Here is a 21,482-nt window from a genome sequence, read left to right as displayed (position 1 = left end):
CCTAGTCCTTATATTCAGGGGTCTGCCAGTAATTGCCTTTCAAACAGGGACCAACTGTTCCAACTTAGGGCATAGGGATACTGCTGCTCAGATCTAGTTGCTACCTGTAGAGTTATTAGTTGTAAAAGAAGAATAAAGCTTTGAAAAGAATCCCTTTGTCTGTGTCTGGACTTGGCTACTGGATTAGACTGAGAGAGCCCTCCAAGGAGCCCTTGAAAAAAAGATACATTTTTCATATATTTGTCAATAAGGGCCCAGTGTAAAGAGTGGGATTAAGTACTATACACATTACTACCTAATTTTCATATTCAGGTAAATGAGAGATGTAGGTTTCTCTATTTATTTCCATCTTCTATTATTAAACTCTCTGTACCAATTAAAGTACAATACTGACTTAATGGACTGACCGGGTATGATCGCCTGAATAAATAGATTGAGTGGGCATGATCACTTGTGTACATGATCTGTCTTTATGTGCTTGGAAGTCATTCCCCTGCCTGCTCCTGCTCCTAAGGGGCTCAGTTCTTTCATAGGGAACAAAGAATAATTCTGAACCGTAGCAGGCTTTAAATCACATCAACTGTGGACTCATCTTCGTAGCACGTTCAGTGTAAAATGGGGCACTTTTGGTTTATAGAATTCATTTTTTCCAGTTTGGCTTTGTATTTTTAAATATTCCTACTTATTTAAAACAGGGCTAGAATAAAATTCAAAAGGTGACAATGTTACATTTTAGATGACATGCTGTTGTTATCCTGATACATTGCTTCACATGCCCCATTCACTTAAATGCAGAAAAGCAATGTACAAACAAATCACCTCCTCCATTAAAACGTATGGGGAAGCCACTGCAGGTAGTGTATTTCTTTATAAGCAGTGGGGTTGCCATGACTCCAACAGAACACGGGATCATAGAAGTGTGTATAATCACAACATATGCTTGGCTATATTTTATATGGATGGCAATTTCTCCTATAGATATAGAAATTCACCCATGCCAAATGAGATGTATCTTTTGGGATTGTCATGAATGTGATCCTTCCTGTGACAATGAGGAATTGATTTGTTGTTCACAATCACCACTCTTCATTATTGTTAAATGTGTGTGCATATATGTATGGTGTATATGGAAACAGGTTTTAAAAACTGATTAAAAGTGGTTGTTGTATATTATAAGAACTTATTGGAGATATGTGCATGAATAGCAATGAAGAATATTTAAATTTATCATTGTTTTGATATTGAAAAGTTATACTTTTTATATGATTCTCTTAATTATAGACTAAAAATTGCTTTGCCTCAATAGAAAGAATCCCTCAGTTTGTCAGGCAAGCCCATCAGAAACGGAGCCATTAGATACTCAAGAAGCTCTTTCAAATATCATGATATCCATGTATTCAGCTGATTGTTATAACAAAAGCAAATGACACCAATTGTGTCTTATAAAAGTAAAATGAAATCAAAAGCTGCCCTTCTGTCTGTTATTCACGTGCCTAGAATCAGGCTTTAAGTAATACAGTGTTCCCTGCTCTATTTGAGAAGAGTGAGAATATATTTGAATATTTTCACATTTTTCATAACCCATATTTGTAAGGATTTTAAAAAAAAATCTAGAGCCCTGCATGTTTGGCCATGACTGCAAATTACATAGATCAAAAAAAACTGTCATTGTGGACCACATCAGCAATTACTGCTTCTTGTTTTCCATCTGTCAGAAAAAGGGGCTTGCATCAGCTTTCAGGTCTCACCGACTTTCTTTGTTTCAGTTGCCTGAAGTGTCTCATTTTATAACATCCATGCAAGTTAGTGAATTCGCTTGTGGGCATGCATTATAAAAGTTACGTCTATACTGAGAAACTAGATGACAAATCGTTGGACCCTGCATCAAGACAACATTTAGAACAAATATATCTGCCAACATTGGAAAGCCCCAGTGACGCTGACATAGGTGCTATAACCATCACCTAGAAATTCTTAATCATATATATAGAGGTCCCTGGTCCTTATAATAACCAACTCCTAACCTATTAAGTTTCTTAGGGTACAATTCTATGGCCGCTAGACAGTGTCTAGTGCCAGTATAATGCTTCCAATGCACCATCTGGCTTCCCCCCACTTCCCACTCCGAGGCGCACTGGTTAGACAGCTGAAATTGGTTGTCTAGCTGCAAATGCAGGGCAGGCGGAACACAGAGAAGTGGATCCCCTCCACACTCTGTCCACCCCGCATTGGATAGTCGGCCCTCTCCAAGTTTGGAGGCAGCTGACTATCCCCATAGGATCATGCCCTTAAATATCTGAATTGAAGGGTGAAAGGCAGGGGTTCTTTAAAGGGGTTCTTCCAAAAGTCTCACTTCCTGACTCCAATTTTAGCCAAATCATGGCTCCCCCCCTCCCCTGCAATAGCCTTCTAAAAACAGCAGCTAAGGTGACTGCCACTCTAGGTAAAAGAGTCAGATCTCCTCTGCCTCTCTGTCCTGTACCTCGAGCACAGATGTACCACTAATACTTCACTATTTACATTCATTCATGCTAAGGTGCCGCATGGCTTTTCCGAAATCTGAGACAAAGTTGCTATACATTAAAACAATTTCATTTCTTGTTCCTCATTATTTGTATGTCCTAATTTGCCCCTAGAGGTTGGTGAAAGCATGTGGGATCCTTTTGAATCTTTCTTATGGTGAGATGCACAGAAGGTTGTTTGGCGCATATGTGCCTCAGCTCCCTAAAAGCTAACTTTGGAGTTCTTCTTTTACTGCTTCTGTTTTATTTCTGTATAAAGCTACTACCTGACAATATCTAACATGTTTTGTTTTTCAATAAAGCCAATAGCAAGTGCTCTCTTTTCCAAACCTTTGCCTGGCAACCGTTAGGCCTCAGGTCAATGAGGCCTAATAAAACTGAATCTAGATCAGAAAAGATAGCTGCGATGATAGTTGGGAGCATAGGCCTGATGTTACAGCATACAGGCAGGATATCCAGGTATCAGTTGTGTGATTCATAGAATTGTAAGAGTTGGAAGGGACCATTTGAGCCATTGAGCCCAGTTTAGTGCAGGGTTCCAGTTTAAAACATCCCTGACAGATGGCTGTCCAGTCTCTGCTTAAATACCTCCAATGACAGAAAGCCCATCACCTCCCTAGGCTGTTGGTTCCGTTGCCTGACTGCTCTGTTAGGACGTTTTTCCTGATGTTCAACTAAAATCTAGTTCCTGGACAAGCTATTTTAGCAATCTACAGAAGTGAACTACATTATGGGGTGGATCCAGAGTTTTATTCAGAGCATCCCCAAATGGAGTGATGAAAGGGAGGGGAAGTGATTTTCACTGATTATCCCTCCACTGTTCCAGAGGGTCTCCCAATCCTCCAGAGCAGATTTTGGGGGACAAAGATTGCCTCCTCCCACATTTAGCCAGTGGAAAAGTTCTGCTGGGTCAAAAACTTGTTGTTGACAGAAGGAGTCCTTTGTGGCAAACTTATGCTGGGTACAACCAGCATTTTGTGAAAGGAAAGATTTCGACAATATCTACATTTGACATTTCATATTTAGGGTCATGTACAGCAGCTGATAGTGTTCCATTCAAAGATAAGTTCTCCAAAGTATTTCCTGAAGACACCTTGTTGGATCCCCCAATATTCAGTTAACCTCACACTAGACTTATTTGATATTATACCAAGTTATACTCTACCATTGCTGTCTGAGTTCAAGAACTATCCCCTAAGAAATTGTTTCTCGGTTTCTTCTCACAGAGAGGAATTAATGAAATGCGTTTAAAAAACTAACCACGGAGGCTCGTCTGTGGGGAGCACCTGAAAACTGTCAACTTAAAGAAATCTCAACAGAGACAGACATGTCACTCTTCATAAATAGGATGAGTAAATCAATGAACAGATATTTTTTCAGAACTGTGCTTGCTAAAGTACTGCACAACTACTATTGTGCAATTAATGACTTTAGGGACCCAGCGTCTGTCTGCATATCATGCTCACTTATTGTTGATTCAGACAGTGTAGCCTTCTGAGAAGAAAAAACCCACATCCCTTGTCTAGAATATCATGCATGTTCTGTTTGAGATGGCTTCCACTTCTTGTTGATGCAATCAAATAAGCAAAATGGTGTCTTACTACTAAAGCATCTAGTCCTACAGTCAGTCTCACAGTTGCTGCCAAATTTCACTGGAGATCCTACCACCTGCTGCAGTAGCGAACTTCTGGCAAGACTTTATACATTGTGAATGATAAATCCCATGTACTATGCCTATTCTCTTCCCTCTCAGACTGGTAAATGGGACTTTATTTTTGCTTGTTTTATATTGGCCTTGCTCTGTAGCAAGTGGCTTACCTCACTCATGATATCTGTCCTGCAGGCACCTTGACATGCTCCTCCTCTCCGCCAATGGTCTGGACTATGTGATTTAATCTGCGGAAAACAGTGTCTTGGGACAAGGGATTGAATTCAGTGACATGGTGGTTCCTTCCAGCCTTCAAGTTCTGTAACACCTAGGCTTCATATTTTGATCTAATACACCCCACATATCACCATGACACATTCATGACTTTACTGGTTTGCTGTGTGGCTGTCAGTACCTTTTTATTTAATGGGGACATATAACTGTGAAAAAATAATTCTGACTTGAATCTTAGGTCTTAGTCAAGAAGTAATATATTTCTTACAAGCTGACAGCAGCTGTGTTCTTTTGTTATCTTTATCCAGGCCATCAAATTCTGGTATAAACTTATTGAACCAGCTGCTGCAGCTGAGGTGCAAGGTCACCTTTAAATCACTGTTATTTGAGGATGTTTACAGCAACCTTTGAGTTTCGAAAAGGACTTGGGAAAAGGACAAACTGCTAGGCTTGTAGACAATATGGTAGTCACTCATGCTGCGATATCAACAGACTTGGGATACTTTCATATGAGCACTTCTGGCTCCCTATCAGCTTCACCTGCCACTGGTTTTATGCCATGTGGATTCACTAGCGACATGCTAAACCAGGGTGTTGAACCTCCTTCAGCCCCAGGGCCAAATTTCATTTTTGAGAGGCCTCAGGGGCCAAATTCCAGTGGTAGGCAAGGGAAAAATACAGGCATATTTTAGCTCAAAGCTCTTACTGCCAATAACTAAGCCCGAGGGGAGGCATTTCGACTTTTTTGAATGGAGGAAAAAGCAGGACAAAAGCCTCCAAATACGGTAGTCCCCATATTTGGAGGTGATTGGAGGAAGGGAGTGGTACCAGGAGAAGGGGTGTAGCCATCTAGGAAATTCCAGAGAGCCAGATTGGGACACTGGGAGGGCCAGATTTGGTCCCTGGCCCTGGAGTTCTGCACCGTTGTGTTAAACACTCATCCAGATGTCAAACTGACATATTTATCTCCCAGGTACATTCACAGGCATAGGGGAATGGCATGGAGATGGGTCACTGCAAAGGTTCAGGGAAAGATTGTAAGGGCAAGAAGACGACATGAGAGCTGGTACAGTGTAACAGCTGAGAGATATAGGTTAGGAACTCTTAAAAATGTACTTATTTCTTTAACAGAGGTGAAACACATTAACCGAATGGCAGAAAATTATATTATGCTCAGTGTTACTCTACAATTCTGCTGTTGAAAGGATTACTGAGATAAAATAGTTGTAAGTGCTAAGAGAGGAACAGGATATTAGCAGAGCTGTTATTAATCAGTAGTAAACAAGTCTTTCATAGTTGGTAGAACTGAGAGGAATGTTATAATTCAAAGTGGAAAAAGGAATGTTTTACAATCAGAGAGGGAGAGAGCTTGATAGAGGTGAAATGTGGAGCTAGAGCTTAAGTCGGTTTAAATATAGCTGAACTGATCAAAGCTTATTATTAAGCATTAGCGAATCATTTCAGAATATCAAGGAAGGTCCTTCTTTACATTTCAGAAGCATGCAATTAAGCATATGCAGCCTTCTGTGTGACAACCCTTTAGTTACTTGAAAACTGCTGTCACGGTCTTCTCTTCTCAAGGCTAAACATGCCCAGTTCCTTCAATCTTTCCTCATAAGACAAAGTTTCTAGTACCCTGATCATCTTTGTTGCCCTTCTCTGAACTTATTCCAATTTATCTGAATCCTTCTTGAGGTGTGGTGTACAGAACTGGACACAGTATTTGATATGAGGTCTGACCAGTGCAGTTTACAGTGGTACTATTACTTCATGTGATTTGGAAACTATTATTCTATTCATGCAACTTAAAATTGCATTTGCCTTTTGTTGTAGCCACATCACACGGCTGACTCATCAGCTCTATGCTGCTACAGGCAGGAAGCACGGTCACATTGTGCCATGTCTACTACTGGCCACTTAAAAAAAAAAAAAGTATGTAGTTCTACTTGCAAGACAAACCCCACAAAATAGAATGTGTAATCCATTCATTTCCTGCTTCTCTTGCTTCAGTCCACTACACTTCATGAGAACATTCATACATAAGAAGAACCATGCTGGATCAGACCAAGGTCCATCTAGTCCAGCATTCTGTTCACACAGTGGCCAACCAGCTGCCCACAGCAAACCCACAAGCAAGACATGAGCACCCTCATGCAACAGCACCCTCCTGCCCATGCTCCCCAGCAACTGCTGTACATAGGCCTATTGCCTCTGATATTGGAGGTAGCATATTGCCATTAGGATTAGTAGCCATTGACAGCCTTCTCCTCCATGAATTTGTCCAACCCCCTTTTAAAGGCATCCAAACTGGTGCCCGTCTGGTTCCACTACATCTTGTGGAAGTGAATTGCATAGTTTAAGTATGCGCAGTGTGAAGAAGTACTTCCTTTTATCTGTCCTGTATCATCCCAGTCAGCCTCATGGGATGACCCAGGGTTCTATGAGAGGGAGAAAAATGTCTCCCTATCCACATTCTCCACACCATGGGTAATTTTGCATACCTTCATCATGTCTCCCCTTACTTGTCTTTTTCATAAGCTAAACAGTCCCAGATGTTGTAACCTTTCCTACTTGGGGAGTTGCTCCAGCCCCTTGATCATTTTAGTTGCCAATTTCTGCCCTTTTTCCAACTCTACAATATCCTTTTTTAGATGCAGTGACCAGAACTGTACACAGAATTCCAAGTGTGGTCACACCATAGATTTGTATAAGGGGAGTATGATCTTAGCAGTTTTATTTTCAATCCCTTTTCTAATCATGCCGAACATGGAATTTGCCTTTTTCACAGCAGCCACACATTTTCATTGTGCTGTCCAACACAACCCAAAGATCTCTTCCTTGGTCAGCCACTGCTAGCTCAGATCCCATCACCTTACATAAAGTTGGGATTTTTTGCCCCAATGCGCATTACCTTGAGGAGAATCCAATGTCGCAGGAATGGACTTTCTCCCTCAGCCCCTCCAACCCTTGAAAATATGTCCTGGATTGCAAGGAGCTGCAGAGGGAGGGGGAACCATCTCCTCCTAGTTCTGCTGACAGAAGCAGTTCTGTCAGCAGAACAACTTAATTGGATTTCACCCTCTCTCTATACGAGGCCACAAGTGAACAAGAAAATATCCCACAATCATACACCCTGTGCACATGTAACAATGCAGAGAGGCTCCTCATACAGCAGTAGTATAAGCCAAACACTCCCCATCATGCCACCTTGATCAACTGCTACTAGTCTGGCTATTAGTCAAGGGCTACTAGTCATGATGGCTATATATTACACCCAGTATCAGAGGCAGTATGCCTCTATATACCAGTTGCTGGGGAACACAAGCAGGAGGGTGCAAATTGCATTCATGTCCTGCTTGTGGGCTTCCCACAGAAAGCTAGTTGGCCACTGTGTGAACAAAACGCTGGACCAGATAGGCTTTTGGCCTGATCCAGCAGGGCTCTTCTTACATTCTTATGATGTCTGGGATGTTGTTGCTGTTGCTCCCGCATCTCCCAAAGTACAATGTGACTTCACAGGCCATTCATGTGCAGCTGAGGACCTCTTGTGCCTTATTTTAAGGCCAAAGCCAGCTTTATTTTAGATATAACTAGCAGTGACATCTTTTTTCCTTGTTTATTCTAGAGTAAAAGCAGCCCCCCCCCCCTCCAGATGGGGATGCTAGCACAGGGATAGAGTTCTGCAACCCTTCCCTCACACATTGTGGTTTTGATTGGAGGGCCCACACCTACAATTTATATGGTCAAATAGTGATCCATTACATCTTAGAGCAGGGGTGGACAAAAGATAGATCTCCAGATGTTTAGGACTTAACTCCCAGAAGCCCCTGTTAGCATGGCCAATGGTCAGGAAAGCTGGGAGTTGAAGTCCAAAACATCTAGAGATCTGTCTTCTGCCCACTTCTGTCTTAAGAGTACATCACTCTCCTCCCTCAGGCCAGAGAACATGAACATATATCAGCAGCAGCAGCAAGGGAGTGGGGAGAACTGTGCCCAGGGGCTTGGCAAGAGAAGGCTGCTGGATGTTCTATGTGATGCTGAAGGGAAATTGACACTGGAATAGCAGAGATATAGATATATTATTACATTTATAACCTGCCTTTGTTCCTCTTGTAAGGAGCCCAAGGTGACTTACATGATTGTGGCATAAATAACTGCTAACAGGTAAGTATCATAAGCGCTTGTAACGAAGAAACTATCATGACAGTGCTGCACTTCAGAAATGGAAAACAGCCTGCTATGTAGCCCTACAGATAAAGGGATGAGAATCTGAAAAAGCAGAAAGCCTACAAAAGCTACAGTGGGTAAAATAGGACTGCCACCTTAGCAAAATGCACTCTTATCAAAGAGAGTGGTCCTTAATAAAATAGTATTTGGGGGAAGCGTGGCAAGGTGGTTATTAGCATGTAACTAATTGCACTAAATTTCCATAAGCCTTGTTTCAGAGAATTAGGATGGAATGTCAGTTTTCCGAACGAGCTTCAAAGGGAAATGTGCAATTCAAAAGCAAAGCATGGCTTTATTATTAAAAATGGATGCTGCTGACTTATTTTCAAAGAAAGCAGTTTGGATGCTTTGAAAATTAATTATGTTAAGGTTATTATAAACTAAGTGTTAGTATCCAAACACATGTTTCCAATATACAGATTAATTACATCCCAATGATTTCTAATCCTACCGAAAATGACCCCTGTGATCACGGAACTAGAATCAATTTTCTTTCTTTTTTTAAAAAAAACTTTTTCCTGATTAAAATACCTAATAAAATTACAGCAGCTATGGTTTTAATCAGGAGTAGTTAAAACCAATAATTTTCATATATATATCACATGCTAGTTTAAAAATCAGGGGAAAACACAAGCATAATCTAATTAAAACACAATTCAGAGGAAACAGTGGGCGGATGGCTATTTACATGTGAAAACACAGAATAAATGAGCCTCATAAATTATTCACAGAAAGGAGATCATATATATATATATATACACACACACACACACACACACACACACACGAATGAAGCAAGAGCTGCAGCTGCCAGCAGAACCCCATTTCCCCCGTAGCAAACTAAGAGAAGCATCTCCTTCAACACAGTCTAACAAATTCCAGTCCTGTAACTGCTTGTGAGCAAGGCCAAGAGCACCTTAAAAAGGAATAGGTGACCAATCATGCTGTCACTTGTGCTGCTGATAGCCCTCCTGCTGATCAATCTGCTACATCCGTTGCCTTTAGAGGCAAACACTACGAAAGGATATGTGAGAGATCACGTTTCCAAAAGATGGAGGTGGGCTCTCCCCTCCATCCCCCTGCTTGCATTCTGTCTTCCTATTCTTACAAAAAGTCAGTTAGATTCATTAGAAAAGCCACTTTCCAGTTGTGTTCTGAATTCTATTGATAAAATGGTTGTGTTGAGAAGGTAAACTGTTAATTGTCCTTGCATGATACGGGCTTTATCTTTCTCTCTCCAGCAAAGAATTATCCTCCTATCACTGTATCTAGTCCAAAGTAGTTCTTGCCAGCTCCAAACAATCTTGGAGGGCCCTGATTATTTAAATCCATTTCCAATCTGATTTTTGGCCTGGATTCAGGATCAAAACCTGGGTTTTGACCCTGGTGGACTGGTTGGTTCTCCTGCAGTATTCCCTTTCAATATCATTGTTCATGGTATCCTTCTGGATCGTCTTTCTGGGATGGGACTTGGAAGCACAGTATTACAGTGGCTCCAATCCTTTTTGGAGGGATGGGTCCAGAAAGCTGTGCTATGGGATTTCTGTTTCTACATAAAACCGCTGGGAGATGTTATCTTGACATTTGGGAGGGCAATGTCACCAGGAAACCCACTGCAGCAGCAAACAATATTGGCATTGCACTAAACGTCACTTATGCTAGCGCAAGGTAATTTATGTTAGCGCTAGTGCCAAACTGGATGCTGCCCATTGTGTTTTTCTATTATGTTCTCATGAAATTTTGTACACCATCTTGGGAGGCAGTTGTGCCCTGAAAGGCAGTTTATAAATAATTAAAGGAAAGGAAAGGAAAGGAAATAAAGTAGATGGGGATTGGAATTGTGGTCTTGGTCCTGAATTATATGATGCTTTGGGCATGACATGAAGTGTTCCAGAGTAACCCAGACGGCCTTTCTGTTAATTGAGAAGCCATAACAGTGTTTATCCAGGAGCAGAATTTGAGGTTCCATGATACCTTTTACCAGCTACTGCTGGTTCGCCATCTACAGCCTCTCCTGGAGAGGGATAGCTTGGCCACAGTGGTTCAGGCATTAGTAACCTCAAGACTAGATGAGTGCAATGCGCTCTATGTGGGGCTGCCCTTGAGGCTGGTCCAAAAGCTGGAGCTACTGCAGAATGCAGCAGCATGGCTGTTGTCAGGAGCTGCCCCTTTTCAGCATGTAACTCCTGAGAGAACTGCACTGGCTGCCTATTTGCTACCGGGCCAGGTTTAAGGTATTAGTACTAGTGTACAAAGCCCTAAACAACTTGGGACCAGGATACCTGAGAGAGCGCCTTCTTCTTTACCAACCTGCCTGGTCACTGAGGTCATCAGAGGGCATGTCCCTGGTGATTCCACATGGACCCATGTCCCAGCTGAAGTCCACCAGGAAAAAAAGCCTTCAGTGTGGTGGCCCCCTTCCTGTGGAACTCCCTGCCTTTGGAGGTCAGGCAGGCATCAACGTTGTGTTGCTTTCAGCGCCTCCTGAAGACACTGTTATTTCGAGAGGCCTTCCTTGAGTGACCAGCCACAGTTTATTAAGTTCAGAATCTGTTTCTTTTAAAATGTTTTAATTGTTTTAATATGGTGTTTTATTCTTTTATCTTGTTGTTCATCACTCTGAAATCTTTGATGTAGAGCAGTATATAAATATTGTACATACATACATACATGGACTTTAGCCTTCTTCTCCAAAAAATCCCCCACCTTCCATTTTACCTATGTAAGATGATAGAGCCCATCACCCCTGAATTTTTCAAAGATTTTCACCCGGGAAACCTTTCTCAGTTCAGGAGAGGGCATGTTTCACCTCTCTCATTTTCAAGCCAAAAGTTCTCACTTGAGAATTTTAAAGACTTATTGCCTGGGTTCACACAACACGCTAACCCACACTCAGTGGTTGAGTGTGGGTTGTTGTTGAACCATGGGTTGTTTGTTGAACCATGGGTTAGTGTGTTGTCTGAACCCAGGACATTTTCCACATGGTGGCTTGTTAACCATGCAGTGTGGCTTGTTAACCACCCTGAACAATCCAACAACAAACCATGGGTTCTCAAGGTGACTTGAGAAAAATAAGCCACACTGAATGGTTAACAAGCCACCCTGCAAAAAATGTCCTGGGTTCAGCCAACACGCTAACCCATGGTTCAAGAAACAACCCATGGTTCAAGGAACAACCTATGGTTCAACAACAACCCGCACTCAAAACACTGAGTGTGGGTTAGCATGTTGTGTGAACCCAGCCATTATTGTCAATCATTTATAAAGCACCTAAAACGTAGTAAGTGCTACACAATGGTTTAAAGCCCTAAACAGCTTGGAACTAGGGTACCCAGACCACCTTCCACCACATGAACCTGTCTGAAATGTAACATTACCAGATGCCCTCCTAACAGAGGTTAGGTGGGTGGAAACCAGAGGGAATGGTTTTAAGTAGTGGTGCTGTATTTATGAAATCATTTTGACAATAGGTTAAACTATTTTTTATTCTCTGAGGATTTTATAGTGGCTGGTTTTATTGCTACTTTTATGGACCTCTGCTCTGTTTTAAGATTATTTTTTAAATTTTCAATTAAATGTTTTTTTCCCTGTTTTCTGGGATTTTAAGATCATTTTGTTGGTTCTGAGTTGTAATGTCGTTTGCATGTTGTAAACCACTTTGACTATTTTTAATAGAAAAGCAGCACAGAAATAGTTTAAAGGAACATTAGAAGAATGCCTATCATATTTGAAGACTAAAGGATTTGGGGGTCATTCATTCAGTTAACCATAACTGGAAATGTACTCCTTTGAAGTGGCTTCTTCGTGGGGGGTAGTGATGGTGGTATGTAAGTGTGTTTATTAATTTTTTTTAAACAAATTTTTTAAGAAAAACAAAACACAACAGAAACACAACAACAATACACATACACTAAAATATCTCTTAAGACTGTAAGGTATCTAGCTCCCCTTACACAACAAATGCTTATTATTATTCTCTTGTTCTTGTTTTAGATGTATATCATACATTGAGTTCACAGACATTATCTCCTTTCTCCTACTTTTAACAACAGAAAAAAGAGAATCAACCATCTCAAAGTTCAAAATCCACACACAAAGATATCATTTTTCTCTATTTCTTGTACAAATTCTATAAAAGGTTTCCAATTTAACATAAATTTAGTTGTTGACCCTTCTTTAATTATAATAGTAAGCTTTGCCATCTCTGCCAGTTCCATCATTTTCATGATCCACTCGCTCACAGTTGGTATTGTTTCATTCTTCCACTTTTGTGCATACAATAACCTTGCAGTTGTTGTCATGTAGAGAAAGAGGGTTCCCCCCCTTCTCTTTTACATGTTTATCTGTTAGTCCCAATAAAAAAGTTTCTGGCTTTAGCTCTATAATAGTCTTTAATATTATTTGAGCTAAAGACTGTATTCGTTTCCAAAATGTTTTAGCTTTTTTACAAGTCCACCATAAATGATAAAATGTTCCCTCTTGGTCTTCCTTGAAGTGGCTTCTGTTGCCATCAAGGCCATTTGCCTTAGAAGAACCATGCATAGGGACCCGATGACCTGTTTGCATGGCTCGTCGTGGGTTATTTAACCCATATCAACCTGTGGAGCTCACAGACACCACTTTGCATATCCAACTCCCACTCGGGGGTTGTCGTACTGTGCAAACCCAGCAAGCATGGGTTATGTGAGGGTGAACAACCCTCGCATAACCCATGGTTTGTTCTAGGGTTAAATGGCAGCCACAGGCACCATGCATATTCTGCAACTTCACTGTGGGTTATATCAGGCCAGTTTCCACAACATGACAGCTCATGGTGGGTTATTTAACCCATGGTGGGTTGTTGTGTCATGCAACCCAGCCCAATAAGAGAGACCCTTGGAAAAGAAAGGAAACAAACAAACAAAAATCCTTTCACTGTGAACCAGGTGGGAGAACAAAATAAACCTTACAATGAGGGTTGTATTCTATTTGTCATTTATTAACTAGAGCACACAAATATTTATTCTTCAGCATTTCCATAGAATTGATTTTGAAAAAGTATAGTAATTTAAAAACAATAAGAAAATACTACATACTGATACTTTACTGTATCATTCTCAAAACTTTTTTTTTTCAAAATTTAAAAAATGATATTCAAAAGCACTTACAATTGGTAAACCGTTTGAATGCTGCTCTTGGTCCTCCCTCTGTCATTCTGGGTAGCTTTATTCATCTCATAAGCATTATAACCTAGAGTATTGCTTTCAGCAGAGGTAGCAAACGAAGGGGAATTATCATATTCCTTGGATAGCGGAGAGCATTTAAAGAGAATCATACATGGCTTGGGAAATCCTACAAATGACAAACCTGCTGCAGGAACTCTTTTCAAGAAAAAGCATGTGTCTAGGAAGAGAACACACTTTCTATAGAATAGTAAAACGTGGTTGTTCAGGCAGGCATTTGGGGTGGGTTAGGGTATTTTAGAAAATGTTTTTATTGTAGAATTTTATTGTTTTAAACTGTTTTATTGTATGTTGTACATCGCCCAGAGTGGCTGGGTGACCAGCCAGATGGGCGATTAATAAATGTAATAATAAATAAAAAAGTAATGGAACAGGTTCAAAGTTCCTATCAAAGTATATGTTTCAGGTACACTTGCATGGCTGCCTCCTGTGATCTTGGGTCAGCACTAAAAGGGAAGAAACACCCAAGAAATTGGTAGATGCATCTATCCCCACTGATCAATATAGAGAACTCCAGTGGCTTTTTATTCTGTTACCTTTCAAAAGCACTGCTGTAAGTTCTTGAAAAGATTAGCAAAAGTGGCTCCCAAAAGGAAAAATCTTTATCTCTCACCGATGTACCACAGGCTCAAAACTTCCACTGAACTGTTCCACTGCATTAATTAAGAACTGTAACAAAGCTAAGTCTGTCAAGCCTGAAAGAGCTATGTCTAATCCTGCCAAGGTGGCCTTTCAGTGGCCTTCATACTCTTGCTCCTATGAAGGAGCTTCCCCTTCTGCTGAATAGTTAAACCATCGGACCTTTCCAGTTTCTGCTTGGACGAAGGATTGGTGGACTCTTTCTTTTCAACAGAAGTATGCTTTAGCAAGAAGCTATGTCTGTGTGGAAGATATGTAGATGAGGAATTAGGATCAGACCTTTTTGGGGAAAGTACATTCAAGACACTTGCTTCTCTTCCTTCCAACCTGCCTTCTTCAGGCTTTGGAAAATGCTGGCTGGCTTCTGCTTTCTTGATCTTCTGTTCCCTTAAATTTCGAAGAGTTTCTAAAGCCTGATCCAATTCCATTTGTAAGGTTTCCATTTCACTGGCTGCTTTATCCCGTTGCTCCCCACAGGCTTTAAGTGAGCGTTCCAAAGAGAGAAAAAACTCTTTCCCGAATCTTGACAGGGCCTCATCACCTTAAAGAGTAAATTAAAAGAAAGCAGGGAGCTAAACTGCACCATTCATGGCATAAATCAACAGTTGCTTTCAGGGTGTTTGAATGCACCAGTGTAGTTTTAAATGGGTTGTAGTGATAATCTAGTTCTGCCAAATGAGCCATTTCTCATGAACCTAGAAAAACTGAGACTGACATTACAGTGCTAGGGAATACTCTTTCAGCTATCTGAAAAAGAATACATCATAGTTACCTTCCATTATCAAATAAAGGCAGAAATGTACTCCACAACTGGTTGGAGATGTCATATTAGAATGATTTAAGGTGCGTCTAGCACTTGCCAATATTTATCTGCCACTGGCAGGGTATTGGATATCCCTTACAGCAGGGGTAGAGAACCTGCAGCACCTTTGGATCCGGCCCGTGGCCTAACCTTTCTTGGCCTTGCCCACTGCACGGCAATTAGGCTTTCCAAAAAAGCCTCCTATTTGCACAAATGGGACCTTTTTTCCTAAGCCATGCAGAGGGAACTGGGGGGCTACCTAGTGAGGGAAGGATTAACCCTTCCCATGCACAGCTACAGCTCCCAATCCCCCCACTTGAGGCAATTAGGCCTCACATGAATGGGAGCTTTTTTCTAAGCCTAATTTTTATGCAGGGATGAGGACTTCTGGCAGGGAGAAGAAGGGGAAAGAGAGATAAGGATAGAAAGAAAATTGCCACATCCACATTTGGCTTCAACCCCACCCAACGACTCTGGCTCCACCCAATGGGGCCCTGAAAAATTTTCCCAAAGGACTTGTGGCCCTGTACATAAAAAAAGCATTCCCTGCTATTGTCTTACAATTACCAGACCATGACCTGATCTGTCAGTTTTGAGCATACTGGGCCACAACAAAATTTGTATCTGTAGTTCTAAACTGAAATGGTAAATTTTCAGTATAGAATAGTTTGCTAGTATAATTGTAAATATAAAATTAAGGAACCAACCAATCAGCAGGAGGGTATACAACTTGCTCTTCCATGCTGGATTTGATCATCTGTGAATCTACACACTTGAATGCGGAGTATAGAACACCTCTAGTTTATGTAACAAAATGCTATTTTGAGGATTTGTTTAGAAACAATTGTTGCAAATAAACCAAACCTAATAGAAAGTGGGGACTCAAAACACAGTCCAATGAGGGCTGGGCATGCTCTCTGGACACAGAATGCTGACTGACTATTGTGTTTGTATGGCAGGTATGGGTAACCTTGGAAACTCTGGAGACCAATATCCAGCCCCCAGCTTTCCTCAGTGGTCACACTCCTGCCACCACACCGTAGTCAAAAAAATAGTATCTGTGGAGACCCCAAATGGCCATATTCAGGTTTAATGCAAACTAAATCTGGAACTTTTGAGTCTCCATAGTGGTTTGCTGCTGAATTTTGGTGGCAAACTGCCAATTTTTGGCCACTGCACTGCAGTGTAGGGGAGGCAGCAGGGGTGGCAAGGGCCACACTCAAGGCCGGGGGGGGGGCCTGCATGTGGCCCCCGGGCCATGTGTTGCCTACCCCTAGTGTATGGGGATAGAATGACGTATCCTGGAAGAAGGCATGGCTAGTTGGCTGTAACCCTGAACAGGAGCATTCCACAATGCAGTCTTCTGTTGCAGGTCCCACTTGATATTAATATTTTCAAATAAAGGAAATTTCCCATTGATCCAAAAAACTAAACAAGAATTTATGGTGCTCTCATTCAATTCAGTAAAAACAAACCTAAACTAGAAGAAGAAGAAGAAGAAGAAGAGGAGGAGGAGGAGGAGGAGGAAGCACACTTGGAGCAATTGCCATGGGTTAAAGGAGAAGTCACTCTACATTTATTCAAGAGTAAGTACTTTCAAGGAGAACAAAATTGATCTCAAAGTATTCTAGATAGTTTTAACATGATGCTGCCATTTTGATTCAGTAAGCATGGGGCAAATATATGGTCAGATGATGCCCAAGTGGAGGACACTGGACAATCACAACCTTGTCATGTGCTTTCCACGCAGTTGTGAATACTTTGTACAAAATTATACACACACACACACACACACACACCTACCCAGCCTAACAGTGGGCCTACCTGGAACAATTTTTGATTAAATAAAACAAAAACGTGTGTTTTTGATGTGCACATCAAACTATGTTATGATATCCCAATGTAGACTTTAAAGGCAATGGTTGGGATCCAAGAGGCCCGGTCTGGGCCTTTCACAAAAAGACAAGGTCTTTTCAAGCTCTCTCCTTGATGCAGTCCCCCACACTCTCTGAAAACCTGTTCCCAGATGTTTTGGGGTCCTTTAGGGAATGCCTCTTATGCCAGATGGAGACTGCATTCAGAAGAAGAAATCAAGGGTGTGGCTCTTTGGATTCCAGCCAATATTTGTTTTAATATACTGCTATGACAGAGGCTCATGCTGCCTTTATAAGGCAACAGTCACTTTATGCTGGTCTTTGTACTTTGAGCTTATTCTAAAGTGTTCAGTATCAAATGCAGTTTCCTTCTGTAAGAGAGAATAATGCAATATATTGGTTTTGTAATTAGATTCCCTCTCTCCCCCACCCCAAAAATCGTTATCACATAAATGATAAAGCTGATGAAAAGATTAAAGAGAATACAATTATTTCTTGCTGGAATTATTAAAATAATTTAATAGGTTCCACTGCTGATATATAAAAGCACGTAAAATATTAAACCAGAAAAATGCTCATTTTATATACACTTGCTGATGTTAGTAAATAAATACATAAATAACCAGTATTTTTTTCAGATAACCACTAAACATATTCTACATATATTCTACAGCCTTTAACCATAGTTTCTTCAAATATATATATATATATATATATATATATATATATATATCTGTTGAGGAATTCAAAAAACCAAACCAAAGAGGTAATATCTGAATAACTTAATTTGTCAGTTTTGTTCTGGCCAAGAGGAGTGTCACGAAAGAGAACTGAGAATACATGTCCTATATCTAAGCACATGATGGAGGATAGTTGGATAGTTATGCATTGCCTTAAATCATTCAAGTCTAAAATATGGGTTTTCATATCCAACATCAGCTTGGTCACAGGTTCTGCTGCCATTATAAATTTTAAAAATATACATTCTTAAGTTGAAGAAGGTCACAAATATAATGAAGTTACTAGATCAAAATGTCAAAAATTTAAGAAAATGTCTCTGGGACTATTGTGAATATGTCCAAAGCCTATACAAGGCCCTGGGCATGTAGCTCTAAAACACTGCTTTAAGCTTAAGTCATAGGACTGGATGTGCCCACCTAACTTCCAGGGATCCCCCACTTCTTCCCACACCACAGCCTACCCCATTCAGCAGGGTCCTCTGACCCTGTGTGTAGTACTGGGTGCAGGGGGCGGCTAGAGGTACTGCTGTGGGAGAAGGGGGCAGGGAAGGATGCTTCCGCCACCCCCATTGCACATGCCTAAATCTGGATGCACTATATATAATGAAACTTCACAAACGAATAATTGCATCAAATTATCACTTCACATGACCAAAATGTAAACATTTTTCCTGTGCTTTTATACAATATTGGTTAGGTTATGATAAACAACAATATAATGATTTTTGATACTGTTCTTGTTTAATGTTTTTATTTTGTAGCCGATTATAGTTTTTGTGTTATTGTACGAGCATCATTCTTGTTGAGCAGGTCTTGCTTGTTTTTATTGTTATTATATAAAATCAATAAAGTATTTAAAAAAAAAATAGCCAATCAACTGCCCAGTCAAGTATGCATTTTGTCAGTGCCTTCTAATGACATGAAACCACAACTGCTGGGATTTGGGGAGTAACTTATTCTCTAATTCTAAAAATAGATACTTTGCTGCTACAGTGCTTAAGTTTGCCCATTGTTTCACAACAATACAGTACTACTGCACCTTCAATCAGTCCATCTGCACCTACCAAAGGAGTTTGACATAATAATGTCTAATATACTTAGCATACTAAAATACTTTTTTTATTGCTCCTAATATGAATATTAATCAGGAAAAAGAGGTCGGGACTGTCGCTCATGCTTTCCATGCCAATGGTCCCAGGTTCAATCCCTGGCATCTCCAGGGAGGGCTGGGAAGGACTACTGTCTGAAACCTTGGAGAAGCACTGCCAGTCAGTGTAGACCAGCCTTCACCAACCTGGTGCCAGACATTTTGGACTACAGCTCCCAGCATTCCTGACCATTGGCTATGCTGGCTGGGACTGATGGGAATAAAGTCCAAAACATCTGGAGGGTATCAGGTTGGGGTATAGACAAGAACAGAGCTAAATGGGCCATTGGTCTTACTTGGTATAAAGCGGCTTCTTGTGTTCTTGGAAACAACAACAATTAATACAGAGAAATTTTGGTTCATGTACTGCGTTTCGCTCAACTCGATAAACTGAAAGCTAAAGGGAAAACCAAAATCTGAATTATGCTCTTGGCATGAAGTAGGTAAATGTATTAGTGTAATATCAACTATTCTATGTTTAACCAAATGCTATTAAGAGTTAAGGACAACCCAGCTATGTAGGGTGGCTAAGAATTGTTCTCTTTCCATATCTTTTTAAGAAGATACAAGACATCAAGACAAAATTACCATTTATATTCTTCTGCATCCCGTATTTTACTAGTAACATTCTTACCTTCACACTGCTGATTCATTGGTGGGGTCAAAGTTTCAACTGCATATTGCAGCTGTTCAGCATTGTTTCTAAAAGCAGTGAGAAAGTCTCTCAAAGCAGCCTCTGAAGCTTCTGTTTTAAGTTTGGTATAAGAAGAAAAAACATCTGCAAGAATAAGTGAAAGATGATAAACTATACCCTTGTGACTTGTATCAAAGGAGCAACAAAAGAAACATTCTTGAATTTGAATTGTTTTCAGGTGTTTCGTGTTTTAAACATTTGTATTTCGTACCTACCAATATTTAGAAACTGAATTTTGTTTATGCTGCTATCCCAACATACATACTTACCTTGTAGTGGTGAACAGAGAACCATGGCAACATTATCTTGAAATGTGTGGTATGCTTGCTTTATCCCATCGAAGACAGCTTCAGTGTACTTAACTTGGAGATTATAGAAATTTCTGTGGAAGTTAAGTTCAGCTTGCAAAGCAAGTATCTAGAGGGGGAGAAACAACTAAATGTAATCCTGACTGGCATCAGCAATGACCAACTATTCATATTGACTCACTTCACATGTCACAACAAACCATGGTTTGCAAGCCTTAACTGGGGGGTGGAGGGGTTGACAACCAAACTGACAACCATAGTCTGCAATTGGCCAGCAAACCAGAATGTGAGACCACAGTTTGAAGCTGTTTTGCAAACCAGTTCGTGTGAACTGTGGTTGACGTGACAGTGGAAACAAGGAGCCATGGTTTCAGCCTTTGCTGTGCCTTCCAAGGCTGCTGTGCTATAGAAATGGGAGTCTCAAATAGATGGAAAATGACAGCGGTCAAGCAGCTGTAGCTGGTGGTTCCTAAACCACACCCTCCTCCTGACAGCCTTCTTCTCTGTCTGTCTACCTAATACCTTGAACAGTTTCTTAATGTCTTCATTTGCAGATGCTGGTTGAAAGTTGAAGAAATTGTAAGATGGGGGATGGGACAGGAATTCCCTGTCTACGTTGAATGTTTTGACAAGTTACAGCTTACACAGAATACAGCAGTTGTGCCTCTACTGGCAAAAGCAATTGCTGCAAATCTCCTCTGGAGGTAGGTTAAGCATCTGCAGTCGTGGGAAAGTTTGGGCTTTCCTGGCGATGTTGCCAATGCACCATTGCCTGCTGAACGTCTAGGAAAGGCATGGAGCAATGGACAGAAATCACTGAGATAATGGATAGTGAAAGGTGAATACTGAAGTGGGGGAGAATACAGGAGATAGTACATATTGCTACAATATGCTGGGAGGTTGTGTTCTGCTATGTGTAAGCATCATGGAACTTGTGGGGTCATGAAAAGCTTCTGCAACCCACACTTGACAGATCTCAATATGAACTCCTGTTTCTGGACATCATGAACAATGGGATGAGATAGGAAAATGGCACGGTGGGGTGGGCACCTTGCTGGCAAGATAATGAGCCCTTATGCATGTTTTCCGAATGCAGTAGTAAGGGACAAAGATGGGAATAATGCAGAAAAAAAGGTCAGATAAGGCAGCTATGCACTGGGTTATCAACCCAGCCAAAAGTAGTTCAAAAATTTCTCAGCAGGAAAGCCCTTAGGATGGTTGTCCAAAAGTACCAGGTCAGCACACATGGTGTTGCTTTGCCCGCAGTTTGGCAAGGCAGAGTGATTCAGGATAGCATCTGAATGGTTCAGGAGCGAGAGGCAAGATAACAGTATAAACCATGTTGCATGGTTTTGTTTCTAAACTGGAGTTAGTACAAACCAGTTTGGCAGGGTATCTGAGCTGAGCCATCCAAGGTTTTCAATT

The 21,482-nt window shown here is 40.9% G+C and overlaps 1 protein-coding gene across 4 annotated transcripts in view; it reads right to left on the bottom strand.

The window, feature by feature from the left end:
* The window catches only part of LOC146352312 (uncharacterized), a 109,426-nt gene that overhangs the window by 6,300 nt on the left and 81,644 nt on the right, over positions 1-21,482 (bottom strand). For 3 of the 4 annotated variants that reach the window (XM_084833791.1, XM_084833789.1, XM_084833790.1), the window contains 3 exons: positions 20,019-20,166; positions 19,690-19,833; positions 13,590-15,033 (listed from right to left, as the gene is read on the bottom strand). In XM_084833791.1, coding sequence (XP_084689917.1) covers positions 14,564-15,033; positions 19,690-19,833; positions 20,019-20,166 — 762 coding nt within the window. In that variant the 3' untranslated portion in view covers positions 13,590-14,563. Of the gene's footprint in view, positions 1-13,589; positions 15,034-19,689; positions 19,834-20,018; positions 20,167-21,482 lie in introns of those variants that run through there. The other variant, XM_084833792.1, reaches the window with a different exon arrangement.

The sequence above is a fragment of the Heloderma suspectum genome, chromosome 2 (assembly GCF_057233095.1).
Source record: "Heloderma suspectum isolate Gila_16-S chromosome 2, 16-S_ref, whole genome shotgun sequence".
Classification (NCBI taxonomy): Eukaryota; Metazoa; Chordata; class Lepidosauria; order Squamata; family Helodermatidae; genus Heloderma; species Heloderma suspectum.
The sequence above is the reverse complement of the archived record's forward strand: the minus strand, read 5'-3'. Positions and strand labels throughout refer to the sequence as shown.